Source organism: Muntiacus reevesi, chromosome 1 (assembly GCF_963930625.1).
Source record: "Muntiacus reevesi chromosome 1, mMunRee1.1, whole genome shotgun sequence".
Taxonomy (NCBI): domain Eukaryota; kingdom Metazoa; phylum Chordata; class Mammalia; order Artiodactyla; family Cervidae; genus Muntiacus; species Muntiacus reevesi.
The window spans coordinates 162,486,984-162,497,347 of record NC_089249.1 but is presented as its reverse complement, the minus strand read 5'-3'; the positions used below and the strand labels follow the sequence as shown (position 1 = coordinate 162,497,347).

The window sequence follows — 10,364 nt, the reverse complement described above, 5'->3', positions numbered from 1 at the left end:
CAAGAGTCTTCTCCAACACCACAGTACAAAAGCATGAATTCTTTGGCATTCAGCTTTCTTTATAGTCCAACTCTCACATCCATACATGACTACTGGAAAAACCATAGCCTTGACTAGACAGACCTTTGTTGGCAAAATAATGTCTCTGCTTTTTAATTTGCTGTGTAGTTTGGTCATAATTTTCCTTCCAAGGAGTAAGCATCTTTTAATTTCAAGGCTGAAATCACCATCTGCAGTGATTTTGGAGCCCTAAAATCAGCCACTGTTTCAACTGTTTCCCCATCTAGAAAAGGAACCAGAGATCAAATTGCCAACATCTGCTGGATCATCAAAAAAGCAAGAGAGTTCCAGAAAAACATCTATTTCTGCTTTATTGACTATGCCAAAGCCTTTGACTGCATGGATCACAATGAACTGTGGAAAATTCTTAACAAGATGGGGATACCAGACCACCTGATCTGCCTCTTGAGAAATCTGTATGCAGGTCAGGAAACAGCAGTTAGAACTGGACATGGAACAACAGACTGGTTCCAAATAGGAAAAGGAGTATGTCAAGGCTGTATATTGTCACCCTACTTATTTAACTTATATGCAGAGTACATCATGAGAAATGTTGGGCTGGATGAAGTACAAGCTGGAATCAAGATTGCTGGGAGAAATATCAATAACCTCAGATATGCAGATGACACCACCCTTATGGCAGAAAGTGAAGAACTAAAGAGCCTCTTGATGAAAGTGAAGGAGGAGAGTGAAAAAGTTGGCTTAAAGCTCAACATTCAGAACACTAATATCATGGCATCTGGTCCCATCACCTCATGGGAAATAGATGAGGAGACAGTGGAAACAGTGTCAGACTTTATTTTTTGGACTGGTCAAGACTATGGTTTTTCCAGTGGTCATGTATGGATGTGAGAGTTGGACTGTGAAGAAAGCTGAGTGCCAAAAAATTGATGCTTTTGAACTGTGGTGTTGGAGAAGACTCTTGAGAGTCCCTTGGACTGCAAGGAGATCCAACCAGTCCATCCTGAAGGAGATAAGTCCTGGGTGTTCATTGGAAGGACTGATGCTGAAGCTGAAACTCCAATACTTTGGCCACCTCATGCGAAGAGTTGACTCGTTGGAAAAGACCCTGATGCTTTGAGGGATTGAGGGCAGGAGGAGAAGGAGACGACAGAGGATGAGATGGCTGGATGGCATCACTGACTCGATGGGCATGAGTTTGAGTAAACTCCGGGAGTTTGTGATGGACAGGGAGGCCTGGCGTGCTGCAATTCATGGGGTCGCAAAGAGTCAGACATGACTGAGTGACTGAACTGAAACTGAACTGAATGGTCTAGTGGTTTCCCCTACTTTCTTCAATTTAAGTCTGAATTTGGCAATAAGGTGTATATGATCTGAGACACAGTCAGTTCCCAGTCTTGTTTCTGCTGACTGTATAGAGCTTCTCCATCTTTGGCTGCAAAGAATATAGTCAATCTGGTTTCGGTGTTGGCCATCTGGTGATGTCCATGTGTAGAGTCTTCTCTTGTGTTTTTCGAAGAGCATGTTTGGTTTGCTGTGACCAGTGCGGTCTCTTGGCAATACTGTTAGCCTTTGCCCTGCTTCATTCTGTGCTCCAAGGGTCAAACTTGCCTGTTTTACTCCAGGTGTCTCTGATTTCCTACTTTTGCATTCCAGTCCCCTGTGATGAAAAGGACATCTTTTTTGGGTATTAGTTCTAGAAGGCCTTGTAGATCTTCATAGAACCGTTCAACTTGAGCTTCTTCAGCATTACTCGTTAGGGCATAGACTTGGATTACTGTGATACTGAATGGTTTGCCTTGGAAATGAACAGAGACCATTCTGTCATTTTTGAGATTGCACCCAAGTAATGCATTTCAGACTCTTTTGTTAACTATGAGGGCTACTCCATTTCTTCTAAGGAATTATTGCCCACAGTAGTAGATATGATGGTCATCTGAATTTAATTCACCCATTCCAGTCCATTTTAGTTTGCTGATTCCTAAAATGTCGACATTAGCCCTTGCTATCTCCTGTATGACCACTTCCAATTTGCCTTGATTCATGGACCTGCCATTCCAGGTTCCTATGCAATATTGCTCTTTACAACATCAGACTTTATTTCTATCACCTGTCACACCCACAACTGGGTTTTCTTTTTACTTTTGCTCCATCTCTCCATTCTTTCTGGAGTTATTTCTCCACTGATCTCCAGTAGTATATTGGGCACCTACAGACCTGGGGAGTTCATCTTTCAGTGCCCTAACTTTTGCTTTTTCATACTGTTCATGGGGTTCTAATGCAATACTGAAGTGGTTTGCCATTCCCTTCTCCAGTGGACCATGTTTTGTCAGAACTCTCCACCATGACCTGTCCGTCTTGGGTGGCCCTACACGGCATGGCTCATAGTTTCATTGAGTCAGGCAAGGCTCTGGTCCATGTGATCAGATTGATTAGTTTTCTGTGATGTGGTTTTCAGTCTCTCTGCCCTCTGATGGAGAAGGATAAGATGCTTATGGAAGCTTCCTGATGGGAGAGACTGACTGAGGGGGAAACTGGATCCTGTTCTGATGGGCGGGGCAAGCTCAGTAAATCTTTAATCCAATTTTCTGTTGATGGGTGGGGCTGTGTGCCCTCCCTGTTATTTGACCTGAGGCCAAACTATGGTTGAGGTAATGAAGAAAATGGGGACCTCCTGCAAAAGGTCCCGTGCATGCACTGCTACACTCAGCGCCCCCGACCCTGCAGTGGACCAAAGCTGACCCATGTCTTCGCCAGAGATTCCTGGATCCTCTCAGGCAAATCTGGGTCAGTCTCTTGTGGGGTCACTGCTCCTTTCTCCTGGGTCCTGGTGGCATTACAGATTAGCTATTAAATAAGTAGAAAATTGGTTGTTAAGGATCCAAATAATTGACCTGGACCCACTTCCCCACTGGGAGCCCCAGTCACTACTGGTATTTCTTCATCTCCTAATACTTTCAGCTGTCTCAGTGTTACCATAGCGTGAGAGCCTGACTTTGGTGTGGCCTCCACTGCTCCCAAAAGTGTGGAAGACACAACGGTCCTGGTGTTCAGGTCTCACCCTACCAGACTCATGGGGTTCTTCCATCACTATCAGTTCAAACAAAGCATCAAGTTCCACGTAACAGTGCTAGAGACTGGCTTCCCCATTGGGTTGGTATAACAACCCAGAAGTGACTTAACTTCCAGTGGAGTAAACTTCAACCATGAAGAGGAAGGAGAAAAGAGGAGCCAGCAAATAAACCCTTCCTCCTTTCTCTGACTGACCGTTCTGAGATGTGGTGTCTCCACGGAACTTGCTGGGACAATGTCTTGGGTGACCAAGGCTGGATTTCCTTGGGAAGCCGTGACCAGCTTGGTAACATATCAAGCTTGTATTTGCTTTCTTTTCTCCCACACCTAACTTCTCTTTTCCTTAATTACTGCAGCCCTAGGATTGCCCCTCTCAGTACCTCAGCATGTAGGTGGTACCTCAGGTTCTGTTTTTCAGAGAACCGAGGGTAAGATGACTGTATATACAGAAGAGAAAGAAAGAGAGAGAAGGGAAAGATGAAAGGTCCTTATCCCCATACCACACCGAAAACCATATCTAAGTAAAACAAGCACAAATATGAAAAAATAAAGCTTCAAAACATTTTGAAGAGTATGTAAGCAGAATCTTTCAGTAAGTATTTCCTAAACCTCAAAAGCATAAACCATGACAGAAAAGACTATTAAATGTGATCACCTCTATTTTAAAAATATTTATGCAACAAAATATGACATTAACAAAGATAAATTACGAGCTGCAATCTGAGAGAGACATTTACAACTCACTTAATTGACAAAGATAGGTATCTAGAATTTAACAAAGCTTCTGCAGATCAGGAATAAAAGATAAATAATGGAGGAATGGGCAAAGGAGAGAAGCAAGTAATTATGAGAAGAGGACATCTAGATTGCCAACAAACGTATGAAAAGATAATTCATCTCATTATAGATAAGCCAAATCCAAATAAAACCACCTGGGATACCATTCCACACTCACCTAAATGGGAAAAGACTGATAGCATGAGTGTTGGCTGTAGAGCAATGAGCGCACTCACTGCTAGTGAAAGCATAAATCGTTACAAACATATTAGAAAATAATTTGACAATATGCTTGTGAAGATGTGCATGACCTTTGACCCCAAAATTCCATTTCTTTTTTAATAGATTTTTAAAAATATTTATTTATTCATTTTATTTGGTTGCGCTAGGTCTTAGTTGCAGCATGTGAGATCTTTAGTTGCATCATGCAGGATCTTTTAAGTTGCAGCATGTGGAATCTAGTTTCCTGACCAGGGATGGAATCTGAGGCCCCTGTACTGGGAGAGTGGAGTCTTAGCCACTAGGCACCAGGAAAGTCCCCCACATTCCATTTCTTATTATATTTGCTAGGGAAACTTTCATATATATATATATACAAGGAGATGTATGAAGGAATGATCAGTGCAGTATTTTTTATTGGGGGAAAAAAATGGAAATAACCCAAATAGTCAACCAGAGAGAAAATAAATACGTTTTGGAATATTTGCAAAATAGAATACAATGCAGCAGTTCAAATGAGTAAACTAGAGCTACAAATAGCAACAAGGATAAATCTCAAACACATATGATGAGAGAAAAATACAGTATGATACAATTTACACATAGATTCAAAACATGTAAAACAAAGCTATATAAATATATCTATTTATTGGTACATGTATGTGCTAAGTATAAAAACACATAAAGGAAAGCTAAACAGTGAATTCAGGATGATTGTTACAGATGGGGAGAGTAAAACAGAAATAAAACCAATGTGGAGTGTGCAGAAGGTTCCAATTCTATCTGTAATATTGATTCCTTTTTGAAAAATCTGAACCAAGTGCAGCAAAATGGTAACATTCATACAGTTGAGTGTGGGAACAGGTGTCCTTTCTATTTTTCTTCTGTGTTTGCATCATTTCATTAAATTGTTTTTAAACTTAGTGGAATGCCTTGAAAAGATTCAATAAAGACTGTGTTAGTAAAAAAACAAAAGCTACCATTGAAATAAGTGTGGGCAAAACAATTGTAAGAAGTTGGGTAAATAATTCTAAGTAATTTAAAGTCCTGTACACAGATTTCTTTCCCAGGTGTGTTTAAGTTCTTGCTCCACTTTAAAGAAAGCCAAACTTAAATCATAAAAATGCATGTTGTGAATGTTGTATGTTCAAGAAAGTTAATGCAGGGATTCAATCCTCCTTCTCAACCTTGCTTTACATTATAACACTGGTGAATGAATGTACAAATACACTTTAAGTCAAAAATATTTAATGTAAATATAGATCACATTTTGTGATTTCTGACTTTAACTGAATTATTCCATTTCCAGTCCTAATTCCTGTTGGATAAGATTCCTACTGCAAAGGGAAAAAAAGAGATTTCTTTTCTTTTTTTTTTTTAGTTTTTTCTCTTTACAGGTTTATTCAACACAAAACAACCTCTTACAACTTTACTGAGGTGGCTGACCACGTCCATGACCAAATCCGCCTCTAAACTGGAATTCAGTTGCTGACGCAGCCCCAGCCTCGGCTTTCTTGTCGGCACCAGGGGGCACAGCGCTTGGTCTGTAGGTGTCTCCGTCGGCTTCCCCTCGTGTGAGCCTTGCAGGTCGCTCTCCCTCCAGACCTCTGGGCCGTGCCCGGCCAGTCTCAGGACGGCTGCAGCGCAGGGTGGCGGACACAATCTCAGGGGGCAGGTGGAGGTAATCGCGGAGATCCTGGATGCCCTCGTTGGTGAGGTACCAGTAGAAGTGTCTCCAGGCAAACTGTTCCTTCATGTAGCCTCGTGACTTGAGAGACTGCATGGCTTTCATGACATGAAGATTGGGCACATTCTTGTCTGCCAGCTCCGGGTGCTTGGGCATGTGGACATCCTTCTTGGCCACCATCACCCCCTCCTTAAAAAGGAGTTCATAAATGGCAATCCAGTTCTTTTTGGGCATCAACATCGCGACTGCTGCTGTGTCCGGGGCCGGCTCTGGAAAGGGAAAAAGAGAGATTTCTACTGCAGTCATTCCAGATCTGTTTGTTGCTGCTGTTCAGTTGCTCAGTCACGTCCGATTCTTTGCGACCCCATGGACTGCAGAAAGCCAGGCTTCCCTGTCCTTCACCATGTCCCAGAGCTTGCTCAAACTCATGTCCATTGAGTTTGTGATGCCATCCAATCATCTCGTCCTCTGTTGTCCACTTCTCCTCTTGCCTTCAATCTTTCCCAAATCTATTAACACATATTAAAGGCCTGCAGGCTATGTATCGACTAGGTGCAGATAGTTCCCCTAAGGACTGAGTGATCCAAAGAAGTGGGGCGCAAACATCTTGAGCAGAGGATAAAAGGGGAACTCAGCAAAACATGGGCAGGAAATGGAGCATGGATTTCTCCTACCATTTGTAGGAGGAGGGGAGGGAAAGGTTGGAAAGATAGTTAATGGTAATACTTAAGAAAGTGTTTTGTCTGAATCTCAACTTTAACATACTAGTTTCCAAATTGAGAACATTTTATTCATTGTTGTGTCAGAAAGTAGTCATCTCCAGTTTTCAGAATATTCTGATAAGTTTACGCTTGTCTTTTCTAAGAATAATGAATTAACTGGGATCAGAGTTCTCTCTCTAATCTGCTATAATCATTGGTAAATTGTCATGTTTCTTTTTAAATGAATTTTTATTGACACAAAAAATTCATGCACCTTCTGCACACTCCACATGGATTTTATTTCTAGTTCACTCTCCCCATCTGTAACAATCATCCTGAATTCATTGTTTAGCTTTCTTTTATGTGTTTTTATACTTAGTACAAAATAAAGACATTACAAACTAGGCCATGGTTGCCTTCAATCATATCCCAATCCCAGTCCTGTTTCCCGCACATAACCAAAGTTAAGACTGATAACTCTTGGAGCTATAGTGTCCAAGTTTGGATTTTGCAACTTATTCATGACTCTGGACAAGTTATTTAACCTCATTTCACCTTATAGAGTTGTTGTAGGCTTGAATGTGTTAAATGTTACAAAGGGCTTAGAGCAATTTCTTTACTAGAAAACCCTCAATATCATGTTATTTTAAGCAACCATTCGCTATTATTTTCAGTTCAATAGTATCAGACTTTCTTTTATGTTTTAAATAAGATAAACCTGCAGGTAACATTGTTTTATGTGAGTTTGTTTTTACTAAACGTCCCTGCTAGCTCAGTTGGTAAAGAATTTGCCTGTAATATGGGAGACCCAGGTTCAATCTCTGGGTTGGGAAGATCCCCTAGAGAAGGGAAAGGCTACCCACTCCAGTATTCTAGCCTGGAGAATTCCATGGGCAGAGGAGCTTGGCAGGCTACAGTTCATGAGGTTGGAAAGAGTTGGACAGGACTGATTGACTTTCATTTTCATCATATCAAACACTGTTCCCTAGCTTTGTTTTGTCATTCAGTTATAAATCATGGAGGTCATTCTCTATACAAAGCAATCAACCTTTTCTTTTAAATTTTGCATAGCCAGTCTACTTCTGATAGACCTCAGATTGTTCCCAGTTTGTCCTATGAAGGCAATGCTACTGTAAACTCCTTTATACAAGTGTTACACTTGGGTAAATGCTTTACTCTGGTAGATACCTAGAGGTGTGTGTGCCTGCTTAGTCACTCAGTCGTGTCTGACTCTGTGACCCTATGGACTGCAGCCAACCAGGCTCCTCTGTCCATAGGATTCTCCAGGCAAGAATACTGGAGTGGGTTGCCATGCCCTCCTCCAGCGGATGTTCCCAACCCAGGGATCAATCCAGGTCTCCCACATTGCAGGCAGATTCTTTACCATCTGAACCACCAGGGAAGCCCTAGAGGACACACGTTTAAAATTTCAGTCTATGCTGCCAGTTTGCCTTCCAAAGAGGCTGCACCAATTTATATTCCTACCTGCAGTCTTTTCGAAAATTACCTGTGACCTTTGTGAAAGTCTTTCATATTCTTCCTAACAGTTTTAATAATCTTTTAAATTCCTCAATCTGATGGGTGATATTTTTACTTATTTACTTTTGGCCATGCCATGTAGCTTATGGGATTTTAGTTCCCCAACCAGCAACTGAACCTGGACCTTCAGCAGTTAGAGCACAGAGTCCTAACCACTGGACCACCAAGAAAGTCCAAAAAATTTTTATTTTAAATTTAATTTCCCTGATTCCTAGGAGAGTTGCTCAAATGTATATTTTAGTATGTATATTGGCCACTTGTGTTTTTCCATTTGTAAATTGTTGGTATCCTATTTTCTTTACCTTTTTAAATTAATAACAGCAGTTTTTTATGCATTATTAATCTTAATTCTCAGATACTTAAAACTATTTTCTCTTGGTCTGTTATATATCTTAAGCTTTAGATATCATAAAGGTATTTATTGTTTTAAAGTTTTTATTACTGACATAGTCAAATGTATCACTTTTATACATTTTTTTCTCTTTGAATCTTCTTCTGTAAGATTTTCCTTACTCTTAAGGCCATAAACATTTTTCTACAATTTTTTTTCCTAATAAATTCATGACTTAAAAAAAATAACATTCTTTTTTTTTTTTAATTTATTTTTTGGTGGCACCTCGTGGCATATGGAATCTTAGTTCCCAGATCAGGAGTCGAACCTGCACACCCTGCATTGGAAGTGCAGAATCTTAACCACTGGATCACCAGGGAACTCCTTCTTAGCATTTTTTATGTTTAGGTTTTTAATTGATCAGAAATGTATATTTTTAGTGGTATTGGTAAGAATCCAACGTTACTCTTCTATAAAAGGATTTTCAATCATCTCCAACAACATTTTTTGGGTATCAGCTTTGTTGAGAGATAATCCACATCTTTATTGAGAGACAATTCACATTTAAAAAGTACAATTCAATGTTTTTTTAGTATATTCACAGAGTAGCACAATCATCACTGTAATAATAATAAATAATAATAAATTAATATTATAAATCAATAAGATTTTATGTTATTATAATATATTGTATGTTATAATGTATAATATGTTCTATATTATATTATATAACAATGTTATATAAAATATTGTATTTTATTAAATATAATAAATTTTGCAACATTTTTATCACCCCCAAAAGAAACCTCGTAACCCTTTTTACCCCAACTCTTCCTGCAGTCTGAAACAACCATTAACCTACTTTTCTGTCACTACAGATTTGCCTGTTCTGGACAATTCATATAAATGGCGTCACACAACATGTGGTCCTATGTAATTGGCTCCTTTCACTTAGCATGATGTTTCAATGATTATCCAGGTTGTAGCATGTATCTGTGTTTTATTCCTTTTTATTATCAAATAATATGCCACTGTATGGCTATACTACATTTTATTTATGCATGCATCAGCTGATGGACATTTCAGTTGTTTCTATTTTGGGGTGATTATGAATAGTGCTATGATGAACATTGTAGCACCCAAGCAATCACTGATCTGGCTCCTGTCACTGTAGTTTGGTATTTCCTTTTTTAGAATTTTATGTAATGAAATCATATAGTATGTATGCTTTTGTGTCTGGCTTTTTTCACTGAGCATATTGTTTTTATGATTCACTCATATTACTGCACCTGTTATTTGTTCCTAGTAGCTCACATGCTTTTTTGATGAATAGCTTTCCACTGTGTAGATACAGACCCCAAATTTTAAATTCTCATGAAATCTAATTTACCAATTTTTTACAAAGTTTATGCTTTTTGGATCTGATTCACAATGTGCCTTTAAATTTTATTCATTGGGGAATCTTTCCTCTCTGTTCCAATAAATCTTGGACATACACATGACTCTTAGTTAAGAAAAGTTCTCATGGTCATGACAGTCCAGGCATTAGAATGCCCAATTCTAAATACTGATCAAATTGTCAAGCTTTCTTTAAAGTAAAAACTCCTCTCCTTCCCTAACTTGGACCTTCTGTATGAATATTTATAGCAGGAATGGAAGGAGGTAGGGCCATGGTTATATTCTCATTTTCTGCCTAGAGTATCTATCTCCTTCTCTTCCAGCTGGCTCTCTCAGGTTTGGGAGAGAAACCAAATAAATAGTATTTAAATACTTAAACAGTTTCAAGCTCTCTGGGATTGGCAAATATTCAAAGCTGACTCCTTCTCTCCTGAAGCAGCTTTGAGGATTCTGCAAAGGCCCCCAGTAGGAACATTTCTGTTGTTCCTACCACAATGCAGGTGACATGATTTCCCTTCCATTGGCTGCTCCCCACCTCCGCATTTGCTTTTTGGTGGTCCACTCTACAGTGGGTCTTTCTGTGGGGGTCCTATGGCTCCTTCAGACAATTCTCTTGGGC

At 39.6% G+C, this 10,364-nt stretch overlaps 1 protein-coding gene across 1 annotated transcript; it reads right to left on the bottom strand.

Moving 5' to 3' along the window:
- Positions 1–5,447: 5,447 nt before the first annotated feature.
- On the bottom strand, positions 5,448–6,044 carry LOC136164640 (small ribosomal subunit protein eS10-like). The gene has a single exon (XM_065929903.1). The coding sequence runs from the start codon at positions 6,014–6,016 to the stop codon at positions 5,519–5,521; it is 498 nt and encodes a 165-aa protein (XP_065785975.1). The 5' UTR covers positions 6,017–6,044; the 3' UTR covers positions 5,448–5,518.
- Positions 6,045–10,364: the final 4,320 nt, after the last annotated feature.